At 37.6% G+C, this 26,091-nt stretch overlaps 3 protein-coding genes and 1 long non-coding RNA gene across 14 annotated transcripts in view; 2 read left to right on the top strand and 2 right to left on the bottom strand.

The window, feature by feature from the left end:
- LOC112571423 overlaps positions 1–3,203 on the top strand; it is a 5,990-nt gene extending 2,787 nt beyond the window's left edge. Inside the window, exons 2-3 of the long non-coding RNA XR_003100817.1 lie at positions 1,173–1,349; positions 1,908–3,203. This is a non-coding gene — a long non-coding RNA (uncharacterized LOC112571423). The remainder of the gene's footprint in view (positions 1–1,172; positions 1,350–1,907) is intronic.
- On the bottom strand, positions 742–14,832 carry LOC112571412 (optineurin-like). 5 transcript variants are annotated; one of them, XM_025250349.1, is made up of 14 exons: positions 14,815–14,832; positions 13,960–14,265; positions 11,575–11,762; positions 10,793–10,948; positions 10,044–10,211; positions 9,079–9,259; positions 8,486–8,685; positions 7,423–7,584; positions 7,140–7,270; positions 6,457–6,588; positions 5,140–5,233; positions 4,057–4,230; positions 3,214–3,672; positions 742–1,304 (listed from the first exon to the last, which is right to left on the bottom strand). In XM_025250349.1, the coding sequence occupies exons 2-14, from the start codon at positions 14,183–14,185 to the stop codon at positions 1,143–1,145; spliced, it is 2,433 nt and encodes an 810-aa protein (XP_025106134.1). In that variant the 5' UTR covers positions 14,186–14,265; positions 14,815–14,832; the 3' UTR covers positions 742–1,142. The 5 variants fall into 5 exon arrangements, with proteins under 5 accessions (XP_025106134.1, XP_025106130.1, XP_025106132.1 ...); XM_025250345.1 differs by lacking the exon at positions 14,815–14,832 and adding an exon at positions 14,601–14,740 and having other exon boundaries at positions 13,960–14,277; XM_025250347.1 differs by lacking the exon at positions 14,815–14,832 and adding an exon at positions 14,637–14,712 and having other exon boundaries at positions 13,960–14,277.
- Positions 14,811–21,065, top strand: LOC112571415 (ankyrin repeat and SOCS box protein 9-like). Of its 5 annotated transcripts, none has more exons than XM_025250357.1 (6): positions 14,811–14,859; positions 16,254–16,371; positions 16,914–17,017; positions 17,523–17,631; positions 18,084–18,206; positions 18,634–21,065. In XM_025250357.1, the coding sequence occupies exons 2-6, from the start codon at positions 16,281–16,283 to the stop codon at positions 19,107–19,109; spliced, it is 903 nt and encodes a 300-aa protein (XP_025106142.1). In that variant the 5' UTR covers positions 14,811–14,859; positions 16,254–16,280; the 3' UTR covers positions 19,110–21,065. The 5 variants fall into 5 exon arrangements, with proteins under 5 accessions (XP_025106142.1, XP_025106143.1, XP_025106141.1 ...); XM_025250358.1 differs by having other exon boundaries at positions 14,833–14,851; XM_025250356.1 differs by having other exon boundaries at positions 14,859–14,997.
- On the bottom strand, positions 20,907–26,091 carry LOC112571420 (meiosis expressed gene 1 protein homolog). 3 transcript variants are annotated; one of them, XM_025250377.1, is made up of 3 exons: positions 25,983–26,091; positions 22,025–22,173; positions 20,907–21,384 (listed from the first exon to the last, which is right to left on the bottom strand). In XM_025250377.1, exons 2-3 carry the CDS (start codon positions 22,163–22,165, stop codon positions 21,256–21,258), a joined length of 270 nt encoding a protein of 89 aa, XP_025106162.1. In that variant the 5' UTR covers positions 22,166–22,173; positions 25,983–26,091; the 3' UTR covers positions 20,907–21,255. The 3 variants fall into 3 exon arrangements, with proteins under 3 accessions (XP_025106162.1, XP_025106160.1, XP_025106161.1); XM_025250375.1 differs by lacking the exon at positions 25,983–26,091 and adding an exon at positions 25,813–25,957; XM_025250376.1 differs by lacking the exon at positions 25,983–26,091 and adding an exon at positions 24,248–24,394.

Genomic DNA, 26,091 nt, shown 5'->3' with positions numbered 1-26,091 from the left:
TTTATGGCACAATTACAACCAACAGCCTCAAATATATACAGATTTATAATCTGCAGCCTTGTTACATAGTTATTACAGTAATTATAATTTTAATTTGTATCATATATCTGACAATTACTAATTTCTTAAAACTAAATCACATTTTTTAAAACAACAGTCATTCAACTGTGTTTGGCTTAATATTTGTGCAATCATTAATGAGACTGTTTATATAGTTGTCTTGGTAACCAGGAAAATGGTATGATTTATATACATTTGGGCTTGGTAGCTATTCACACTTCTAAAACGATGCTCACCTATCATAAAATTATTACTCCACTTAATGCAGTTAATGTAAAATCTTTTTCACCCATTGGACAATGAGCAAGACCTTTTCATTATCTTGCTGGATTTACATGCCATTTTTGTTTTAGACACTGAAGTGAATTTCTTACTCCACTTCCTGTCAGCAATTCTGAATTATTTTTCCATAATTTAATTTCAGACAAATAACAACATAGATTTCACATACCCACTGCTCAGCATTCCTCACCACTTTTACCACCATGTCATTAAGGCAGATTTTGAACAGTTTATGTGTATTTGCTTCATGCACATTATCTTTCCAGCAGTGTGGTCCTTCAAAATACAAAAGCAGACAGACAGCAATCAATCTAGTTCAGAAGATTTTGTAACCTTCTCAGTTTCTTGGTACTTGGTACACTTCTGCTGCCATTCCCACCCCCACCCCCATCCCCATCCCACCCCCACCCCCATCACTTGCTGCTTGTTCGCTCACTATGTGAGACAAGCAGGCTCCTGTCTGAAAATTAAAATCAAATAATGAAAGAAAACGACAGTTCATGGAGAAAAGAGTTGTTACTGATGACAGTAAAGTATATAAATAAAATGTAGGTTTTAATTTTAAAGCAGCAACAGTATTTGAAGATTCACATGACTAAAAACATGAACCAGATGACCCTAAACAGAATAGTAATTTAAGACATTTGTACATAATTATATATACATATATACACGCACATATTTATGAACTGACCACCCCTCCCCCTGCCACCTTTCCCTGCACACAAGCGCACGCATGCACACACACAATTTTTTCGAATTTACATGTACACAAATCTGCACACAAGCACAACTCTAAACTAAGTGCGAGCAGTCTCTGTTGATTGCAGCTCCAAGCATTCTTGCACATGAAGATTGAGAGTATCATAGTCTGGTAGAAACTGCTGGCAAGACGGACACTGAAAAATCTGCTGCTCTTCCTCATCGTGCTGACGTGGCTGTTGGTGGCTGCGAGAGGTGGGCTGAAAACACATCAGAACCAAATCATTTGACTGGAGGCATTGTTGGTAAGCAGGTCAGGTGACTTTCACTTGGTAAAGAAGCAGAAGAGAAAATATCTTCGCAGCAAGGGCTAACCTAATTTATACCTAAGTTTTGCTATATTTATCTTTTACATGTACAGGCACACACTTAAAAGCACATATGCATGCAAGTGCACATGCACATACAAACACATAGGTGACCTATTCTCAGCTGAGCAAGTCGGATGCGTCCTTCCAAACCTCATAATTTCTCTGAAGGTTTTGGCTAATTATCTGAATTTAAAGCTATTGTGCAATATACACTGTGTATATTATTATTATAGTTGATTTATAAAGCACTTTACACCACCATCAAAGGCAGGCTCAAAGTGCTTTACTTCAAAGTTATAAACGGCATTTGAAGCCAAAATCTCCATTTTCGAGCGATGTGGCCATTTCTTGTGGACTGTTATCAGCTTTGTGTCGGCAAGCTTAACGCGCTGTGCTTACACATCTCAGTATGCTAAGCAAGCTGCTCAAAAGCAGATATTATGCAGCCTTTGTGATCATCATCTTTATTGTGGGTGTATTATCGATGTGTAGATGCAGAAAGCAACCCAGGCCCTGCAAAAAGACAGACTCTGCTACCGACATCAACATTGTCATCTAAACAACAGGATGACAAACATGACTTGTCCATTCATTGACAACAAGAAGGCTTTCCTTTGCTTTGACACACTCGTCATTGAGGGTAAGACATACCCATCTACAAACAGCTTGAAGGAAAGACAAACCAGTGACCAACAGTTAAGTTGCCATGAGAAGAATGCTGCTAAGAGAAATAAATCATCAACATGTGAAGATATAAGAACTTGTGCATCGAAGACGTAAAACCTTCAGTCCCTCTGCTATTTGTGCTTTGGACATGGTGTCTGACATAATGGAATTATAAGAACATAAGAAGTACAAATTAAAAATCCCATCATTCAAAGAGTTTTGCAGAAAGTTTAAGATCTTTGTCTTATTGGAGACTTTGTCATGTCAGTTGAGTAATAGAGAAGACGCCTTCTCAGATTATGCTGTGCACTTACTCTCAAGTGAACAGCAACTCAAGGGTGGTGTAGCTGTTTGTGTTCATAAAACTGTGTCTTCGGATAGCACACTACTTAAGCAAGCAGAGAATTTTACATTTCTTAAAATAGATAAGCTTGTTTTGAACTGTTTGGATGATATTGTTGCCTTCATGTACGTAGCACCAGAAAGGTCAATAATTTATGGGGATGACAACAGTGATGGAAAATGACATAAAAAGATCAAACTATTTACATCATATTTATAGGAATATATCACTAGTGAATGTGAAAAACATAATAGATTAAAGAAAGATTAACGACAATACAAGGTTTATATCCTTCATCCTTTGTGATGTCACAGTCGTCACAGATTTGGGCACAACTATTGGAGGTATTGGTAATTCTAGCAGTCGTGAAGCATACACTTTAAGGCATTCTTTGAAGTCTAGCTTTATTTATTTTTTTCTTAATAATGCCTTCTCTTTTTGTTTTTGTTTGAAAGAAGAAGACAATGAACAAAAAATTGCTGACCAAAGCCGGCTATTCTACAGTTGCAGGCATGAGCACACCATCCTTCCCTGCCCCTCCCTCTTATCAGGCCTGCTTGTAACTTATTAGTATAGGACTGATGTTGGAGAAATATGGTTGTAGATGTAATAGGATTAAAAATAAACCAAACAATGATGATAACGGGAATTTTTTAAAAAAGATATTTTTACCTGTTACCCACCAACTCTAAAACACAATTTTTCTTTTACATTAATGATAAAAAAGGAGTTATAAAAAACTGAATTCTCAGTCACTAAAAGAACCCCATCACACAAAACATTTCTTACCAGAGGACCATGTAACTGATATCCATAATGATTCTGTGGCACTCTGGGCAGAGCACTCTCGGCATTCTCATGCTGTGCAGTGTGAACATTCTGTCCTCCTGCCCCATAATTCTGGGCAGCTTGTGCCGCACTTTGACCCCCCTGAAGAAAGTTCGGCCCTTGCTGTCGACTGCTATCCCCTCCCAATCTGTTCATGCCAGAAACTGCAGCAGCCCCATGATGGGAGCCAAAATTCCTGGAAGTGTAGTTCTGTTGGTGGTACCCAGAAGGTCCAGCACCATGACTTGCTCGAAGCTGCATCTCAGCAAGCTGGCGTTGCGAATAAGCCGTAAGCTGGTCAACCAGTCCCTGGTTCTGCAGCTGAACAGCCCCCAGCTCAGAGATCAGCCGGTCGCGCTCTGCTGCTAGCTGTTGACGGGCGTCCCGCTCCGCAGAAAAATCAGACTTGAACACCTCCGCCTGAAAATAAATGAGAGCAACACTGAAGATGTTCCTTCATTTTTTTTCATGTATTAACAAAATTTAAACGTAATCAACGAAGATGATAATGACGAATCTCTATGTTTATGTTTCCCACAATGGCAGAGAATGCTAAAGATTACTGATCCACAGGGCTAATATCTTCTGCCACATGCAAAGCCATTAGTTTGGTATTCTGAAGAAGTGAGAAAGAATGGCTGATCTTCTTAGCAAAATATATCATCAACTATCCTTTTCAACCAAGTACCTCAATGAGTGATCCTTTTCAACAAAACACTTCATTAACTATCTTTCTTAGCACTACTGTGCTATCAGGATTCACATTCTGCTTTAGGGATAGTCTCTGTGACCTCATACACCAACCTGGGCTTGAAACACTGTCAGTGTCTCCTCCTTCTCTTGTAACTCTTCATGTAACTTGGCAATTTTTTCCTCTTGATGGTTGATTGTCTCCTCTGTGGCCACCAGCTGAACTGTTAAGTAGTCGATTTTGTCCATCAATTCACGCTGATTCTCTCCAAGTGCAGTGCGCCTCTCCTGTGATGAAAAAGTAGACCATTTTGAGACTGCAACTGGTTAGGATATTTAGAAATGTTAGAATCTTCCTAAAAACTATGTCAGTTACTGGAGAAAGTGGACAATGCTAGTAAATGCACACCTATAATCATGTGGAGGTGATTAAAAGCCAATACTTGATGATACCAGGGTTTTCTAGGAAGAGGAAGCAGCTCGCACATCACCAGTAGGAATAAAAATGTCTGTTCATCAATGTAAGAACATTATTAGAACCATTCTGCAGGTTTAAAATCTTTTTTTTTTTTTAAAAACTTCAACATCATCTAATATATTCTGGAAATATGTAGAGGAAGCAGCACATGGAATGAGTTCGTGACCATTTCTTCCTGTAAAAATGTTCCTAATTGGAACAGGAAGATTGCTCATAGGATTCAGACAAAATTTCTCCACTGAAAACAGTGACCAGTTCTTTCGTGTCTTTATGAGCATGTTAAAAGCCAAACTAATGCATGAAAGAATGGTTTAACCTGGGGAGGGAAGTGAAGAGATACTTGGTGCCAAAAACTCTAGCAGTCATGCATCACCAATTGTGTCCATCCCTCTTCAAACATTAAGGAATCAATCAAAATGTCATCCTCTGCTATGTTTAGTTAGGACAACCAGACTCATTACAGATTGTGTAATGGAAGGTGGGATGTTGGTGGAAAAAGTGTTCATACAAAAAAAATAAAAGAGTTATTAGCTGTTTATATTTTAACCTTTTTCCACAGTTTTCTGGACAGGATGACAAATTTGAGTTATATACCTAAAACTTTAAACTCTTGAATCGAATCAGAATGATGTATGGCAAGGCTATCAAAATAAGCAACCTCTACTTTGTTTGTCCACAACCCATATGTTCAGCTCTGTTAACTTTAAAAACCGTCTTACCTGGTCAGATTTATATTGGTCAAAGGTGTCCAGCACTTCTTTATAGTCTGATATCAGCTGGTTAAAGGACACACGCAGATCATTCATCTGATGCCTGCAAAAAAAAAATTTGTTTATCCCAGAGTCAGTTAATAAAAACACTTGTTTCTGCTGGTGACTGGATGGGTCAGTTCAAGAATTCACAGTTATCTCAATTAATGATCAAACCATCATGTCAACTGGTGCCTGAACAGCAGTAATCTAGATTAGTTCTAACAACTATAGTTGAAAGATAACCTTTGATCACTGCGAACTGACATAATAGTGGTTGGTATTTACAGCATACAGAGTCTTAAGTCCTGATTACACACTTGATGTCACATTTATGTAGAGAAAATTATATGTCTATATTAAGGGCATGCTTAATCTTTTCAGCATGCTCTTTCTAAATATTTTTAAACTATTGGCATAGTTGTTCCCCTTATTCCTAGATTTCAGAGATCTACAACAAATGTTGACTTTTCAGGATGAGACTATCAAACACTTACAGTGTCAAGAAAATCACATCAAACTGAAAAAAGAAAAAAAAGTTAAAACCAGGGCTGCAAAATTGAAAGGAGCACTTGAAATATGTTTTCTGAGGTTTCATTAGGGTACAGCTTTATTTACTCCTCTTCGTACCTAAGGCAATACATAAAGCATCCACTAGGCACCTCCACTTTTGTCTATTAGCAGCAAGTTTAGCCACACTGTTCCAGGACAGTTTCTGGTCCTTTAATTTTTGTTCGCCTGACCTTTACCATGTTTCTTTTGGCCAACCATGCTTCCTCTTTCCATCAGCTGTTCAATGAAGGGCTATTTTGGGTGGTGCATCTGGTTTCAATGGGTACAGCTAATCTACATTAACTCTTTTAGGCAGTAAGGGTCCAAAGACATCAATTACATCTGCTCACTAAGACTTGATAAGCAGCATCTAAACCAAGGCAATAGTTTGTTGTGATATGTGCCTGCTGTAGCAATAGTTTACATACATACTTGTTGTGATGTATTAATGTATGTTTGCTATAGCAATAGTCTACACACGTAGTTGTTGTAGTGTGTGCTTGCTGTAGCAATAATCTGAATACACAATTCTTGTGGTGTGTGCTTGTTGCCACAATAGTCTGGGTACATACTGGTGATCTATACTTGCTGTCACAGATGTGGGAACATACTTGGGTGCATACTTGCTGCTACAACAGACTGGGTACATACTATGTTGTTGCGTATGCTTGTTGTAGCAGTAGTGTGGATGTATATTTTGTGGTGTATCCTTGCTGTAACAACAGGGGCACATACTTAGTTGTAGTGTGTGCCTGCTGTTCATCACGAAAATGTCTCTCCATTACAGCCAACTTCTGCTGCATCTGCTGCATGCCCTGATGTGAGTCCTCCATCATCTGTGACGTATAACTCTCCAGCTCTTTTATCCTGAAACCATCAACAGTCATTCAAAGCTTTATCAAGTCCTAAAACCACAGACAATAAGAAGAATTTTCACAAACTAAGTAAAAGGTACAGTTAATATCAATTACTGTAGCTGGAGAGATGATAAACATAATAATACGTGGAAACTCACTGACAGACCTGAAAGCATTACACTGACATGGTTGTAAACTTTTTCTTCTTCCCCAAAGTAACAGATTACGAATGATGAATAATCATACTTCCAGAAAAGAAGGGCACTATTTTTCCTTTCTAATCAGGAGTAAAATATGTTTTTTCAGTTCAAACTAAATTCATTGCTGCAAGCTTGCCAATTAAACATCAACACTTTAAAAGAGCTATCAATGGGTTGTACATTTTTTTTATAATTCCAGTCTTTCGTTTATCCTCAATTGTCACCAACTGACAGATTATCACAAAGATTATCACTATTGTCCAAACTTCTCAACTACCACTAATACCATCATCATCATCAAAGGATAGTTTAATAAGCTGAAAATTAAGCATAATTTAATAAGCTAAAATTTTAAAACTACCTTGCATTCTTTCCCTCAATGCTCTTCTGGGCAGCCGTTAGCTTGTTTTGTGTCTCGTGGACCTCATTAATGAGTGTCAGGACCTGGCTGCGCAAGGTTTGTACATCACCTGTGTAGGTAGCTTGAAGGCTCTGCAATGGCAACAACATTTGTATTCACACTTGTATTGATACAATAAGTGAATGAGAGAGTGTGTGTGATAGAATGTGTAAATCCACCTGGGTAAATGTGGCACATGTTCACCTGAGATATCCACAAATTACTCTCCACAAAACAAACTCACCTGTTGATTGGCTTGTGAGACTTCTTCAGATCTCTGATGTTCAAATTTTTCTACTTGGACTTTGTGCTCATGATTTAGTTGAACAATCTTCTCAGCATGCTCCTTCTGAAGCTCATCAAGCAAACGCTGCAGTTGTTCCACTTGTCCCTTGAACTCAGAGATCTACAACAAATGTTTATTTTTAAAGAGAACTCAGAGATAGGTCTTCTTTTCAGGCAAAGCAACACACAAACAGATCTTATCCAACTAGATGCCATAGAAAGTGGTCAGTGTCAGCAGAAGGTTGTCTGTTCAAGGCTCATCTAGGCCTGCAATACCTCCTACTCAGCTCAGCTGAGAGTCTCCTGATTTAAAATAATAAATGAATTTGCAGAGTGCATTTCAGTGTGTGCAGGCAAGCTAAATACACTGTGCATGAAAGCCTATAAATGAACCAACAGTTAACACAAGAAACACAAGTAACATAAAACAGAGGAGACGGTTGCAAACAGATGAGACTGTGGCCAACAGTAATTAAGTGCATGGACGAAGATGAAGAACTGAGGAGTACGTAGATGAGTTTGCTGGATAATGAGAGATATTTATTAAGGAAATGGATTTTGAGGTCAGGCTGAGAAAGGAAACATAGCCATGGTTCAGAAAGAAAGGGTCAGATAAGAAGAAGCAACAACTGTGAAATTTCTCTCGTCTGACATGTGGTAGAGAGAGGAGATTGGTGCAAACAGACCACAGAGACCAACACATTTTTCATTAACACTACAACTTAATTAATGCACACTAGAAGGTAGAGCTCCATCTTCCAGATGCTTTGCCCTAACCAATATGCATCACTTACAGTTCACTCCCTCTATTTGATAAAAGGACCTTTTACTTGTATGACGAAATAAAAATGTGGCAAGAGTTGTAGCTATCTGGCTTTCTCTTGAAAAGAATGTCTATAAACATAAACAGGCCCAGCCATCAAGGACAGAGCCTGACAGAACAAATGAAAGATCAGTGTCACAGAAAGATATGTATATGGACCACACAGTTCTTTATAGGATTAGATTAAGGTAGGAGATACCTGTCTCTGACAGTCATCGTTCCCTGCAGTCAGCAATTGCACCTGCAGCTGCTCATTGTGTAGCTGAGTACGTAACTTTTCCACCTCAACGGTCACTGCTACCGATCCTTCATGCCAATAATCAGCAGTGTGTGGCTGGGGGTTACTGCCCTTTTCCTCTAGCCCGTTGTCCATCAAGGACATCGGTATTTCAGAACATCCTATAAAAGAAAACAAACTAAAGTATGGCCCTTAATATAAAGAGACAAAGAATACTAAGTACTGTGAGTTACAGTGCCCCCTTAATTGTGACTCATCTGCATTGACAAAAAGAAACACCAACAAAACAAGGCTGAGAAAGTTGTCTGAAAAGGCAAGGTATCTATGTGGACAAGCAAAGGGATAAAGTCACTAGATAAATAATTTTGTGGCCAGATTTCTTCTGTTAAATTTAACTGGGAATGGATCGAGTTACTTTCAAGTGTTACATGCATGGAGGCAAGTTCAGTCTGCTATGGCAAGAGAGAGAGGACAAACACTTTTCAGCCAAGAGAAAACTTCTTCATCATCTTCAGAAGAAATGTCTACTGAAGCACACATTTCCTTCTACCCACCAGGGACCCCGTCTGCCTTCTGCGTTCCGCGGAGGGTGTAGACAGCCAAGTCAGAAACAGGATTTTGCTTCAGGCTATTTTTGGTCTCGGCCAGCATGGACTGCAGTTGCAGCTGGAGGTTGACTGTCTCCTGCCTCAGCTCCTGGTTTTCTTGCTGAATCTGCTGCTTCAAGTTCTGAGTCTGTGGGGGGCATGAGACACAACAAAATGAGAATGGAGAAGACCAGTGACTGTATTGGCAGTGATCACAAACACTAAATTTTGCAATTGTTGGACATGATTCTTTTCAGTTCAGGTGCACAGGATTCAGAATAAATAAAACAGGGGGTTTATTCAGTTTCTTTTACAATAAAATATGTAAGTGTCAAGCATCGTGTAACATGAAAAAACAAGTGAAGCCATCCTTGCACCACTTGATCTCTTAACTTTTTTTTTAAACATAGATTCACAAAGTAATGATAAACTTTTAAAATCAAATTATATTATACAACGAGTTCTCATATTTTTCTATTTTAGTGTTTATAAGTTTATAAACTTCTTTAATTTTCTATTACACTTTCACTTTTCACAATTTTTCATCACTTCTGCAAATTGCTTGCAGTGCAGGCAGGACAATGATTTTCTTGTGATGGTTCTTCAAGTTTTAGACAACATCAAGACCTTCTAACAACAATAGCAATAACAATAATAAATGGTTATTTAATCAAGTAGAACTGCCCCCCAAGACTGTCCATACTCCACCTTTGACAAAATAAGAGTGAGCTGAGTTCACTACTACATCCTGGGAGTAGAATATAACTAAGGACAGCCCAAAACAAAAGTGATGACCCCAAGAAATACTGAATAAATGACTGATAAGCTGACAGTTTCACAGCAAAGATTGCAATATAAAGTATTTAGCAGTGTTTCTATGAAATTAGACAAATGAACATCAGCCTTATCCACAACTAATATACTACACTCACATTTTCCAGATCCTTTAGAAGCTGTTCAGTGTTTTGTCGAAACTGGCTGTTCTCATGCTCCAGATGGGACAGTCTTTCCTTCAGCTTCTCTATTTCCTGAATTTGGCTGGTTACATCAGCCTCAAGTTCCAAAATCCGCTCCTCTTTCTCCACACTAGCAACGTACACCTTTAAAATATAAATTGTTGGTGTGCACTGAACAAATGACTCCAGTTGGCTATAAACAAGATTTTATATATACTGGCCTTGAAATGGTCACCAACAGAAATGAAGCAGCACAATAAATAGCTCTACACAAATCTTTCATTAGATTCTTTCTAGAAGAAAAACAAAGATATTATAGATTGAGAGAACAGGCATGCAAATCAAATAAAGAGTGGTTTAAACTCTCCTCCAATAGCATATTGTAAAATGTTGAATAACAATCATTATCTTCCAGGTTCCTATGTTTGAATATTAGACAGATAAAAGTGGTCCCTCTTATTTAAAAAAAAATTGCTAGGTCTTTTCACTTACCAACTTGTAAGAAATGTCTCTCGTGCTTTTTTGTGTGCCAAAAATGTAAACCCTAAATCCTAGGCGAACCAGGATGTTTCAGATTCAATGTTTGTTTCTTTCAAAAATTTACGAAAATATAAAACTGGACATCTAGTTGAAGTGCAGTTCCCTTATCCAGCTGAAATGTGATTTCTCCCAAAATGTGACAGTTTAGGTCAAGAGTTACACTATTTATCAGTCCTACAACTTACTGTGTCCTTCATGTGCATCTCGTCATCTCTAAACTCAACACCTTTTTCTTCAGCTTGTTTGACCACATTAAATGCCAGTTGGTCACTGAAAGCCTTTGCTGACTTGATGGAACTCAACTCCGATTCCAGTGTTTTGATTCTCCCATTTTGTGCATCCTATGAACAGCATAAAGAGGCCTCTAACAACACTGTCAGTAATATCTCATTCTCCATATTTAACTGGCCTACAAAACTACAAAACACACAATGCTGTATAAACACTTTCCAGAAAGTGTGCACATGTAATACTGTTTTCCACCAAAACATAAAGTTTCTCTAGTATACAAACACTATACCACCGTGAAGATATCCACATTCTAACAGTGGCCTATCCTTTCTTAATGTAATTCTGAATAGCAAAAACAGGACTCGAAAGACAAATAATGACATTGGAAGAAAAATACTTTTTACATAATATTCTTTCTCTTATTATTAAATTAATATCTGTAATGATTTTCATATTTGTAATAGAGGCTTCTCGCCTCATGCCTCTAGGGTAAAATGTTATACAACACAATCATATCTCTAGCAGTTTTGTTAAATGAGACAAAGTATCTTTCTTGTAAAACCTTGCTGTTACTTTCCAATAAACGTTTTACTTTGATCACTACTGCTTCAACAGATCTGAGGTATTTTATATCTGTAACATCTACAGACATTCTGCATTATGTCACTGCAAAAGTTGACTTGCTATGCCAATGATGGTAGAATTTAGGCAGCCATGATGACTTATCTGCTCCTACCTCTCTGTTGTCATACTCTTTGATTTTCTTTTGGAGTTCCTTGTTTTCTTCACGTAGCGATGTAATGAGGGCGCGGGTCTGCTCAAACTTTTCACGGTTCATTACATTAGCATCATGAACACGTTGTTTCCACTGGGAAAGTGTTTCAAATTGTTTTTTCATCATTTCATTGTTCTCTTTTAAGTAATCTGTGCAAAAAAAAAACAACCCTCCAAAAATAGCTCCATAAAACAGTGTTTGTCAGAAACCTTTCCAAACATTTGTCAACACTTAAACAGAAATAGAAAAAAATTAAGAACTTTTTTTTCTTTTGTGAGAAGACAAGTGTGAAGAGGTAATATTGGGTGGTCTGGTGGAGCAGCAGTATAATGCTTGTAACAGCAAAAATGATAAGTTGTGGGTAAAGAATTTGCTGCTAGCAAACATAATTTTTCTGCTTATTGAGCTGGAAGTTTGCTCAGGTATAGCCTTATTTTTTTTTCTCTTGGTGTGGAGTATCACAAACGATGGCTGGCTGTTGAATGCAATGTCAACAACAAAAGGGCAAATCATTGTAAGCATCATAAACCTAAGCTAATTTTTGTCATTTCATCATGAAATGCAGCTCTGGCTGTTTCATGCAAATATCAGCAGCTATAGCTATTTAACATCACTGGTAATTACACTGAAGAGGTTTAACAAGACAGCCAACTGAAGCAGAAAAGTATACTGTCCCACATTCCACAATGGCCACTCCCTCCTTTACAGACTATCATTGTTCATACAAAGATCTCTGGTCATGGTGTGTAGCCCCAAGTTGTCAAAACTCTCGAACTAAAGGTTTTCAAAGATAAAGAGAGGTAAATAAACAGCATTTCTTTTCTTTACCAGATTTAATAGGCTGCATTTATCATTGATTCTTCCATATATGCTGCTGTATAGTCTTGCATTGTCATTTCCATAGATGCAAAATTTCAAGAAGTGGGAGCAGGACCGCATGCAAACTATGCTCTCTGCTCTGACCATTTTCAGCCAAGCTAATTCATGAACCCATTGAACAAGCACTACCAGAAGACCTGGTATGCAGTTCCAACCGTTTGTAATGTACTGAATCCACTAGCACCACTAACTGTAAAGTGAAGACTACCACAGCAAAATGATATTTCAACAAAAGGAGCAAGTGAAAGAAAATAAAAAACCAATAAAATGTGATGAATGGGGTAAATATTACAAAAAATAAATGCTAAACACAATATTCATCCATTTTATTTACCATGACTGCAATACCTGACAAATTTTCAAATAAAGCTGGAAAAGAGTAGACAGTTTATTTAAAATCCCTTTTAAGCACTTTAGAAATTTATTATTTACTCTCAATCGGTTCCTCTTCTTTGGAGACACAGCTGATACCCACTGATTTTTGTTAACTCTATGTCACCTTGTTCCCCCAAACTATCCAGTTTAACATCAAAACAAACTAGCAAGAAAGAAATGTCCCTTTCAAACTGAGTGCTCAAAGTGAAAGTAAAAATCCTTCTGCAAAAATGCTGAAAGTTGCTCAAGAGAAAAAACAGTACATGCAAAACACCCAGAAATCACAAGGAAGCTTCAGGATGTAATGAAATATCTTCCTCCTGCAACATTTACCATAGCTGCTACACAAATAAAAATCTCTGGGAGGAAGAACAAAGGCAATCAAGGTGTCTGCTAGGTGGCAACAAAGTGAGATCTGTGTTGTCATTTCAATGAAACTATGGAACTATGGAGTGTATGCTCCTCCAGAAACTGCTAACGCATATTTAAAACATTTTTCTTTGCTAAATTAGAGAAGCTGCCACTTTGTAATATGTTTTCAAGCTCTATTTCTCACATGTATGCAAGGGTATATACCTGACAATATGTGTGTATGTGTGCATACAGTCACATGTGCTAAAGAAAAGTTGCCAGTATACAATCATTAAAACAAAGGCACTGCACATCCAAGAATATAACAATGTTTACTTTGCCAAAGGGGGAGTGGCCCTGCATGCCATGATCACTGCCAGACTTCAAGCTATCAAATAGCAGTGAGCTCTCTTGTTGATCCTCTTTTAATATCACTCGGTAAGGACACTTTTTGATTTTATCATTGTATGTTGACAGCAAATACTTTAAGAGGATTATTCACATTTTTGTGTAAACATCAATATTAACTACTTGAAACCAAAAGTTTCAAATCAAGGATAGGGAGAAGGCATTAATTAGTGCTAGTTACATAATACTTTGTAAGTATTATTAGTCAGAACAAGAAAAAACAATGGCAGAATAAGTTAGGAATGGGTGGGTCAGAACTGTATTGTCATTTGTGATCATAGTTTTTGGAATGTTGAAGTAAAATTTTTGCCAGTCATTACATAGCAAACTCACCTCTCAGCTCTGCATTTTCTCGTGCCATATCTTGCATACGCAGCAGTGCCTGTTCCAGAGTTACATCGGTCATGCTCAAGCCGCCAATGTTGCTGGTTGGGGGAGATACACCAGCTCCACCAGCCATTCCCACACCTGATCCAATAAGTTCGAATCCTCCTGCTATACTCCCAACGAGGCCTCCTGATGCAGGCTGGCTGCCTGATCCATGGGAGAGGCCACTCATTTCAGCCGACTTAGGGACGTGAGAAATTCAATGATGCGGTCTTTGTGGTATCGCACTGCTCCGGGTCAGAATTCGCTGATCTGTTACCAATTCTTACACAGATTAAAATAAAATAAAAATGAACAAAATAAAAATTGACAATCTCCTAAACATCTGATATAAAAAAAAATTCAGTATAAACTGGTTAACATATAATTATGTAGCTTATATATATACATTCATACAAAGAATCAACTTTTCTTTAATAGAATACATTCTCTCTACACTACCAAAACCAACGGATCGTATTTCACAGCAAAATAATGACGTGAAGTAAAGAAGAAAGCTGTCTTTAGGCTATCTCCTCCGATGTCTAGAGCCTGTAATAGGATTAAGAACACATTTAAAGGAATTTAAAGAACACCAGTTCACTCACACATGTCGGGAAGAAACAAAACAGTAAAGAAATTACATGAAACATATAAAATGGCGACCATAGCGGAAAGTCCCTTCTAGTCATGTTCTATTTTTAGAAATCGAAACTAGGCATTCTCTACAAGGGAGACTATTCAAAGGTACGCGGAGGAGTGAGAGAGTTATTTTAAAATTTCTCGAAAATGGAGAATGTGATAACAGAAACGGGCACGAACCTAGGTCTGACCAGTGGCGTATTTCGCAATAAGCACAGTAAGCAGGTGACTAGGGGCGTAGCTCCAAGGGGGCGGCATAATTTCGCGTTTTTGTTTTGACAGATTCCTGCTACAGTTGATTCCCAGTCTAATTAGCGTACGTATACGCTCTCGATGTGGACTGTGCACGTGATATCTATGAATGTAAGTCCGCGATCTTACAGTCACACACATACACAATGCGCGAGAGAGAGACCAGAAGTTATAGCTCATTAGTCATTCATCCATGCAATTATAATTAGCGCGTTATATATAGAAGGATTCAGACAGGAGTATATATAGGTACGTCCTGGGTTTGCACAACTTAATCGGTAACATGGACTGCTGAAGCCCTTTCATATGCATTATGTCTGTTTTAGATTTCGCACTTTCGTGTATAGTATGAAGGACCCTGAGTAGATCCGAGCAACTGCATGAGCGTTCTATGGGCAACATTTAAGACAAAAATAATCATTTCGATCGTAGACGCCGCACCGAACTATACCCATTCAAAAACGGCGACTGGGCGATCAGAGGCTAGCTGTCCTCCACACACATTTTGATGACGTCACATGTAACGGTCCTTATGCATACGAGTGCACGACACATTTATGGGGTCACATGATTCGCCTAATTATAGAAACTAGGTCAAGGCGATCAAAGCGTAGCGTGGGTTTTAATCAGCTGCTGGGTAAAATCGGTTTCTGTGGTTATCTTTTCATGCAAGTACGTTGTGTGTTTTTTAAAATGTAAAAATGTAACTGTATATATTTGCTTAACTTACCCTGCATGGTGCATGTGATGTTTTTTGTAACCTGGTTACAAGCGCGACCACTCGTTGCGGTGTCTGTAAACAGACCATAGACTATATATTCCTTAGAGTTCCATCCTTTCGATCATGGTTCAGCTTGTAACGACCACAAAAGCAGAATATTTTGCATAGCATCGAGTTTTAATAATGTAGACATTTTCAGTGTGCAATAAATATAGTTTGAGTAAATTATGAATTCCTCGAGATGGTTTTCACGCCGTGATACATTCTACAGCATATATATGGATGACTATGAGAATTGTGAAGATTATACTTTTTCTTATGAATAAAGACATCGATGTTTCGATGCATAAAATGTAGATATACAAACGACCGTCCCCTCCCCTCAGAGCAGATAAGAGAAAATATAAATCCCGCAAACGTCCCGAGTGTTATTGTCTTCTAGCTGATTGTTCGTGCATTCATCAACATCAACATTTTATTTGAATACTCTTTTACTATTTATCAGATTTTAACTTTGGTTTGAATTTGCCAACTTCATAAACACAGTTTATTAGTACAGTTAGGGAGTTCTCTGGGTTCTCAATTTGTTTCTATTTCACTAGTGACGACATTTGTTTTTATTTCTATTATTAATATCTCCCTGAAGCTTAATTCATAGTGCCTTGCCGGGAAAATGTCTTCAACGCCGTTAAGAAGGCCAGAGAATGCAGATAATGCAGACACACAATGCAAGCAACAAAAACTTCAGCAACGCATTATGAAGGGTGAGTGAGGACACTGATTTATTTTCACCAATACAGTCTTATTTTCAGCTTTCATTTTATAGTCTATTTTCCCACTTATCCCCCCTTTAGTTTCCATTATCTCTCATGTAATTTCTTCTTTCCCTCATTCTGTCCCGGATAGAAACAAAATCTGCTTAATTGAATGCTTTTGGGAAAAAAAACCCATTTCATAACTACAGAAAAACTTCTGACAGGCATGATTCCTGGAATGCAAATGAGAAAGGAATACACATCAGCTGACACTTACCAGTATTTGCAAATCTATAATAATTTTTTCATGTCTTTAATTCTTCAATTATTTCCATGGTAATTTAAATTGCTTTTGTTAGTGATTTATAATGCATCTTGTCCTTTAGTGGCTATTTTACAACTCTGTTGTAATGGATGTCAAGATCTGTAATCTAATTTTTCATTAATCTCTATTGTATTTGTAGGGTTTGTGACATAGCTGTTTGACTAAGCTAATGGTTCCACAAGTCAGCACTAGTAATACATAGTGTGAGATCTTGGGCTTGCTGCAGGTGACTGGAAAGCTTTGCAGGAAATGGTCAACCAAGGCTGGGCATGGAACAGCCTCAGTTCTAACAACTCTTCAGACAGCCCCCTTCACATGGCCATAAAACAAGTACTGTCTACAAGTTTCAGATTTGTTCAAGGCAGTCAGAACTTGAAACACATTTTTCTCCAAAGCACATTGTTTGCTGAAGCTGACCAGTTAAAGAAATCTGAGTGAAGACTCAGATTGAATAATATAATAATATATTTACATTAATTGTACATCACAAGGTGATCATTCTGCTGCCTGGTATTTATCCAGTAATGTGCCAAGTGTAGTTGTCCATTTGGTCATAAGTAGTGGATTTTGTTATTTGTCATCTCATGAAAGTCAGGTAGCCAATACTCATTACCTGGACAGCCAAAGGCAATCATTGTGTTCTTTGTTGAAAGAATGTACAGTTGTCTTGAATAAGTGAGTGAATTCAGAAACATGTTCATTCATGACACCCACATACTAAAATGCTGCTGCAGATAAATGAAAATTATAACAGCTTACAACATTACTATCTATAATAACAACATTGCTAAAGAAAGATCATAAGATCTTCATGACTTGTTATTGCAACTTTCAGAGAGACCTTGAGACTGTCAAAATGCTTCTCACCTTCAAGGACATGGTCAAGCTAACTAACCATTACATGGAGACAGGGCTACACCTAGCCTGTAGAATGGGACTGTATGGTGAGTGTTATGCACAGAACCAACCTCCATTCCAGTCAACACCACCAAGAGTGACACACCGCTGATTTCTGCTCTTCTTCAGCATGTAATTTCAATGTATGACCAGTGGCTAGATTTATGAGCAGTATCAGTGAAAGAAAAGCAGTGATTAAAAATATTTTTAACCATTTTTTCTTTCATCTGAGGAACAATTTTAATTTGGGCTCTCCACTTAATCTATACAAGGTTTTTCTCCCGCTCTGCACCAGCGAAAACATGCTGATTTTGAACGTCGCAATGTTCTGAGCACAATATGACCAGAACTGTGTTTATTACAAAAATTGATTTTTTATTTTTGTCAGGAGAAACAATAATTATTTATACTTGTTTTTAACACATAAACATACTATAGTAAAGTGCTCAATGGCCTGTTATTGGTCTATGTCTTTTTTTTACTAATTTTTTTTTTTCAGACATTGCTTTGTGTCTTTTGGAAGCTGGTGCCAATATCAACTCACTTGACTGTGAGAACTGCACTCCTGTTTTCCATGCTGTCAGTGGCGGTAGCCTCCCTTGTGTGGAGCTCATGATCAACAGTGAGTGCCAGCAATTCATTGCACCTCTGCTACATCTTGCAAAGACTTATAAGTCCACCTACTAGCATACAGCAATGAAATTATTATAACCACTTTGGTTCTTGGCATCACTATCAGAGTTAAGAGTAAAAATATCATTGTTATTGTGACATCCTCCATTATTTATTAGACAGTAAATCAATTAGTAATAATGATTGAATTTGTAAAACACATTTCCCTGTGTGGATGCAAGCTCAGTGTGCTGCACATGAAAGACTACCAAAAAAAAAGAAAAAAAAACCAACGCTCAACGGAACAATAAACGTAAGCCTCTGGATCTCTGGATGACATCATGGGAAACATGAACCAAATTCATAAAGTCATTAATGCATATTTTACCAGCTGTGAACAGATCATTTTGTAATATCTTATTCTTTCTTTGTACTAGTTGGCTGTGACTTGGACATGTTGAACAATGAGCTCATTACTCCCATGGACCAAGCCTTGCTGTACAACGACCACCAGATTGTTGCTCAGCTCCTTCGTGCTGGCTGCTGTACAGAGAAACTGAAGGGCCACATCTACTACCATGAACACTGCTCAAACTCCTTTTTCTCTGCCTTGTGGAGCTCCAGCAGCGTGAAAAACATGAAACTGTTTCTGGACTGCGGTTACTTTGTGAGTGCAAGTGAGCTGAAAACCCTCAAAGACTGTTGTCAGCAGCAGCTGCAAGAGAAGGAAGCGCTAGCCCTGCTGACCACTTTGACCAGTCATCCCCCAAGCTTACTGTTTGCATGTCGAGTTTCTGTTCGCAGACATCTCATGGCAATTCGACAAGCCAGGCACACGCCCATGAGCACAATGATCTCCTCCTTAGACATTCCATTGTTGTTTAAAGATTATTTGTTGTTGAAAGAGGAATGAGTTGCTGAGTGGCAGGTATAAGGGAGAGATAGGAGAATTTTACTTGTGTCCATCAATTTATTCTTTCAAAGGTGCTTAAAAACTATGAACAGTATCAGTTTTATTAAAGAGAAGAAATATAGCTGGATTTTGCCAGGAATAATATCATAAGCACATTGTTTATAAGGTCGTGTGTATGATTACTTATATTGTCACATTTTATTTACGATAATATACGAGTGAACTTATTGTTGCATATTTTTTTTATTTTTCTTTTGTTTTTACTATAATGTGTTAAGTGAAAGTGGGAAAAAATGCTCTAGAAAAACAAAATCCTGCTGATAGCTTGTTTGAAGCTTGTAAGACAGGGTTGCATATTATCACCAACAATCTTCCTGAAGGTCTTAGACTGGATTATGTGCAAGACAACCCATGACAACAACAACAACAGTATCAAACACCAAACAGCAAATGCAGCTGGATGGGACACAGCCTGTGCACACCAGCTGACACCATTGCCAGGCAGGCACCTGACTGGAACCCTCAGGTGAAGAGGAGAGTTGGGAGACCAAAGCAGACTTGGAAAAGAACAGTAGAGAGCGAGGCAAAAGACGTCGGAACCACATGGGCCCAACTGAGGGGTTCTACCCAAAACTGGGTTCGCTGGTGAGGGGTTGTTGCTGCCCTATGGTCCTCAAGGAATAACAAGGAACAAACTAAACTAAATTAACTCAAAATCTTTTGTGCAATATTTGTACGCTTTGATTAAAGAGAATCTTGTTCATGCCTTCCAGTTTCAGAAATCTGAAATATTTTGTTCTTTTCAACTTTTTAAGCTTTTACTCAAATTCGGTTTTTTTCTGTTGCACTATTTCCATTGCAATACCCTGACAGATAAAATTTGAACATGAAATTAAAGTTGTGTTTATAACTATGATTGAAGCAGGTGTATACAGTTTTAAATTTATATTGTGAAAGTCTTAGCCAATGAGAGAGCTGGGACTATATTATTTAGTCATATATCTGTGCATAAACATGATGTAACAATTTTGCCTTCTTTCTCTGCACATTTTTTTTTTTAGGTATGAATCTCAGAAACAGAAGGGGTGTGTTCACCTTGATAGGGAGTTCCTTGCACTGAACTTTACCAAATCATTAGAAAAATTGTGCACACCTTTAGTCCCTTAAGAATAGTCTAAATACAATTCATTTGCTTGTATCTCTTTTCCATCTCAGTTTGATTTATGTTCATGTAAGCTTTCAAAAAAAAATTGAATGATGAAAAAGTGTTGTTAAAATTTAGAATGTACAAGGCTGTATTGCAAAAGACTTGTCAATAAATGCACAACACATAATGATAAATAAATGCAAAATTTGTATAGCGCACACTTACACTCCTAAAAAGCATGGTTCTAGTGCTTAAGAACAAGAACGAAACATGGACAGGAAAACAAACAAATAGCATATGAGCTATAAAAGAATACAACCGTACTAAACAAAGAATAAAATCAAATACAGAAACACAAAGAGGAACCAAAGAACAAGAGCTGAGAGTAACATGATATTCAAAAGGAAGGGTGTGAAAAAGGACTGACATTATGGGTAAGGTTGTTAGATGTAATGTTTACGGAAAAGGTGCGCTGTCAGTGCATGTTGAAAGGATTCAATAGTGGAATCACTGGAACAAATATGGCTAGAAATTTGTTGAAGAAAATTAATATTAATAGTTGATACTATAGAATTTCATCAATAAATGCATATGAAAAAGCAAGGAATAACATTTCTCATGTTCATCTTAGACAAGTAAAAGTGTTTTCATTTCTGAACAATGAAAACTTTAATGCCAAATATCATATACTGCTTCCAGCACAAAAAGGGTAATGTCCAGTTATCTCCCTTGTTTTATAAATTCACATTTTTTGGTCTTTTCTTTTTTAGCTTATGCTCACAAAGACACACACACACACACCTAAGTAAAAAATGATAAAAGTGTTCGAAACTATGTTTACATAGCACACACCACAAACAGCTAAAAAGGATGATGAAAAAAAAAATCTCTTCTTGCTTCATTTGCTTTTTTTCACTGGAATTTCAACCCTTGTTTATATTGCCCTCCCTACCCCTTTCCTCCTCCCCCTTTTGATGCCTGCACCAGCAGCAGCCATTTCTAATAGCTGTACATCTTGGTTTTGTGGATCTCCTTGTCTGGACACTCTCGTGTCTTGTTGTAATAGTAGAAGTACCCATCTCTTCGCACCAGCTTCTTTATGTATCCATTGTGTGGCCATCTGTCAACCTGTTCAATATGAGTGAAACACAATTAACTTTATGCATCTATCTGCACCTTGAATGAAACATGATTAACATTTTTCCATTTATTAGATTTTAATTTAATGATTACATCAAAGAAGAGATCAAATGTCAAGAGTTTATGCTGTTATGATAGATTTGTTAGTTGTTTGGAATAATTCTAACTTGACCCTGACTATAACTTGACCTTAACCATAACTGGCTCTATCTTACTTTTATCTTCATTTGTGCTCTGGGAATGTTAATGTTAATTCAATGATCCTGAAACATTTATTTTTGGATGACAGTATGAATCATTAAAATACAACACATTTAAAAACAAGAACACACATTGCCCATTACATAAAGCTTAGATACATGAACCTTTGACTATGCAACTGCCCTACTTGCAAGATGTTTGAAAGTAAATACACCATATGATAAGAGCATTAGAATTAGTGGCAAGCCTTAAGCAAAAGGTTGATGACTGGTACGTGTAACATCATTCATTTACTATCTAAAATGTTTTGCCTGATTTGACTTAACACTGCACCCACTCAAACCTAATTTTTATATACAAACAACTGTATATTTGTTCACTCTCATCCATACAAGTTCCCCTGCTTAATGGCTGGATAACATCTTACATGATCAGTCTTCTGGATCTCCTTGTATTCAACTTCATCACGGTATCCAGCAATTTGAAATCGATACGCTTCCTCCACTTCATCGCTCCAAATTTTGGGTCTGGTCATTGACTTTGGCTGACGAACTGCTATATCTGCCATTATGGTCACTTGCAACAAGAATTATACTGAAGGGTGAATATTTAAACTACACATAATGTCATGTTTGACAAACATATAGTTCTTCAAACTTCTGAATACCTTAAGCAAACTCAATTGTAAATATTGTGTTGCACCTCCGAAAATCTTGACACCAGACCATAATTAGTACAGGTAGTAGCTCTGACTCTTTACTTGTGGGTAGAATTTTGAAAGTTCTCGGGACAAACAACTCTTTATGCGAGATAAGAACCGTTGCAGAAAAGGACCATATTAGAAGGAGATTCTTTTTTCTAAAGGCAGTCTTGCTATAAGATTAAAACAAAACTCCCAATAATCTGCTGCCGCCATTCTGTAGGTGAAAAATGAAATGTCTAAAGCTTGTGTTTTCCCAAATATCTGTATGATAATGTGCTCAGTTGTCATCATTTGCTCAGTTATACACTATTTTATCAAAACATTAATGCCTTTTTAACTTGACGGTATATTACTAAATAACTACAGAACTGTAGTTACTGATATACATAATGTAATTGGTGACATCTAGCAGTCAAGAGAAATGCAAAATGGATACTTTCTGCATTCAAACTAAAATGGGTGGGGGAAAGAGCACCTGAAACCAACATTTTTATGTTAACAGGCCTGGCTGCCTGACCTTGATAAAGTCTATTACTTGCTGGGTTGGTGTAAACTATTAGATACCCATTTACAAGTGAACATGACTATATCTTTTTCTTGCAAGTAGAACTTACATGCAATCATCAGTATAAAGAACAATTATATCAAGGCTGTTCAAGAGCAACAAAGCAGTAAGCATTTCACCCTGTTACAGCACCTTTCATTAAAGGATATCTGTACATAGAAATGAGACAAACAAACATGATGAGTTGGGCAAAGAAAAGGGGATCTAAAACTGGGATGACACTGAAAGGAGAGGCTTGAATCCAAATACAGAAAAAAATCAGCTGGCAGTCAGCTGGAGATCAACTTTTTTAATTACAAATCTTGATCATTGCCTATTAAGGCAAAGAATGCTTTAATAATAATAAATGCAAAATTTGAAAAGCGCATACTCGCACCTTTAAGGAGCATGCTCTTAGCGCCTACGAACAAGAACAAAATATGGACAGCATATGAGGGACAGGAAAACAAACAAATAACCTATGAACTATAAAAGAATAAATAACAGTACTAACAAAGAATAAAATCAAATATAGAAAAATGCATAGGAGAACCGAATAACAAGAATAATATAATACTACTCCCAAACTGCAGCACAATCTTTGTTGTGAGGATAAGGGTTCTATGATTAGTAAAATTAGTTCTTATTAGATAATCTACAGCGACTGGCACATGTAAGTGGGAAATAAAAACAATCAGTGTGAAATTTAACATGATATACTTAAAATTTACTCTTCCTGTTCATCATGCCATATTACAATAAATTAAAATATCAAGTGTTTAGAAACATCTTGATTCTAATAATCAGAATAAATCATTTCTAAAGAGAGTTAACTTGATTCAGGAGGACAAGAAATTCTTTTTGCCATAATTATCTTTAGCGTGATCACTGTATAATATACTTTTCTGGTTAATGACAACTGTACGTGTATCTTTACCAAAATTCTTCATATGACAATTAATGCTTTAGGGGTAAATGAGACGTCCTTCTCTAAAAAAAAGTTTTCCAATATAAAATATTTATCTAATGCCGTTCTTTCTTCTTTTTTTCTTGAGCTCTTATGCATATTATTAACTGTAACAACACCAACAATAAAATGTGTTTTTAAACATCATTTAACGTGAAAAAGAATTATGATTATAGACAGATCAACACTCTGTGCTTTCACTAAGGTCCAGCAATCTCTAATTCACAATTTTAAAAAAAGCACAGTAGGACAAGAACGACAAGACTGAGTTATTTATTATACTTCTCTCAGGCAATCCTCCGTCGATTGGAAGTTTATTATTTGATTTTTGAGGAATAAAATGTGTCCGCAACAACTGACAAGAACTCACCACAAGCACAAGAAATATAACAAAGATATAATGAACCATTAAGCTGTATAGCTTATATGCCCCTACCTCCAAACTGGACTTGAAAAATTACTCAGCTTTTGGTGGAAAGAACTCGTTTCAGTTTATTCCGTTGCTTGACGATGCAAAGCACGGCAGATATAAAATAAATCATTTTCATTGGTCAATATTGACAGTGCAGTGACCAATGAACTGAAACGCAGTAACTCCCCCCCCCACCCACTATTAGCGGAAGTAGTGTTAGAGCGCGAACGTGAAGCGAGCGTGGTCACTCATTTACTTTCGTTCTTAAAAACCATCCTTTATATAGTATTATATATACTCCGTGGTATATGTGGTATAGTATGTGGTAATCTATCACAAATCTATCACATTTTAGAACAAGATTTTAAAGCCTGCCGCAGTTTTTTGTATGGATTTGAACTAACATGGCAGAAAAGGACGTGGAAAGATCGAGTTTTCATCAGCAATAAAATGGTATTTATTCAAAGCCTCGCATGAAAAGCATGTATATGTTTGTTTTAGGAGTGTACATTAAACGATAGCATCACATTCAAAGCCGCAATGTCTTAAGTACGGTGTACGGTGTCTGTCACAAGCCATGCACTTGTTTCGCTCGCGGTATGACATAGCTTATATAGCTCGCGTTAGTGCTAATATAATAATATGGAGTTCAGGGACAGTTATCTATTAATATCACCAATACATATAAACGCCCGTGTATATATAAACGCTTGCCGGTCGGCGATAGTTAATATGATCTTCTCCCTTTCTTTTTCCGCTTTCTAAACTGCTAGACAGGTGCGGCTCGGCCACCCTCGACGCGCCGGCAGTTTAATGGTTGGTTGGTTGGTAGGTTTATAGAGAATTAAAGTGCTTCCACCTTTCGGCGATTTCGCACTATGTGGGAGGAGAAGGAGGGAAAGGAAACCGGAGGAAACCCCCGACGCCCAGCCCTGCGGACAGACACCTTTTACTGAGAAATCATTTTATAATCTTCTACTTAAAGACAGATTGTTTTCTAATTGAGTCAGGAGTTAGCTTTCACCCATCAGTTTGAAAACCTGCTTGCCGAAGTCCCTCCCTTCCATTTCTTTTCCTACTTTCTCTTGGCTGACCCTCGTATTTCATGCACAGAAAAACTGCGGGACACTAGTCGGCAAATACTGATAGGTGTTGTCTGTAAGCTGAAGGAAGGAAAATCCCCTCGTGTTGATTTTCTAGCAAAATTTAAAGCAGGGTGGAGATGAAAGAGCAAAGGCCTTGTTGCTTTGTGCCAAAGAATCTGGAAAAGCATAAAATGGCAAAAAGAATGGATGAAATCTGAATCGTTTGAATCAGTATTAGCAATTTAGTGTGATTGCGTACAAGTAAATGTTGAGTTGGTAGAGGTGTCGAGAGTGTGATTAGCCCGAGGCAGTGGCAATGACAACCTCTGATCTCTTCGCGTACCCATTCCCCGAGGTTCACGACACCCAGACACTCATCCAAGCTGCGGTTTAAAAGACCAACTAGTCACCCAATGCACAAGAAAGCGAAAGCGCCCATAGAAATGTAGATTGAAGAGAAAAGGCTTTTTTTTTCAGAAAAAGTCGCAGACAAGAAAGGCAAACCTTTGACCTCTTCCAACAAGTTGATGCAAACATCTCCCGCTACAGCAGCCTGCCTCCATGAAAAATAGATGGCTGTCCAGTGATCAGAAACAATTAACATTTCTGACATATTTTACAAAGTTACTGAAACAAATGAAAGTGATCACTTGAAGTACACCCACCAAACTTACCCCAGATGAACTATGAACAGACGTTCATGCGCCACTTCCGCGTTAGTGAAGGAGGAAGTGAAACACTTGTATCTTGAAGTGAACTGCATTCATGATGGTGTGAGCGCCT

The sequence above is a fragment of the Pomacea canaliculata genome, linkage group LG9, assembly GCF_003073045.1.
Source record: "Pomacea canaliculata isolate SZHN2017 linkage group LG9, ASM307304v1, whole genome shotgun sequence".
NCBI classification, from domain to species: domain Eukaryota; kingdom Metazoa; phylum Mollusca; class Gastropoda; order Architaenioglossa; family Ampullariidae; genus Pomacea; species Pomacea canaliculata.
The sequence above is the reverse complement of the archived record's forward strand: the minus strand, read 5'-3'. Positions and strand labels throughout refer to the sequence as shown.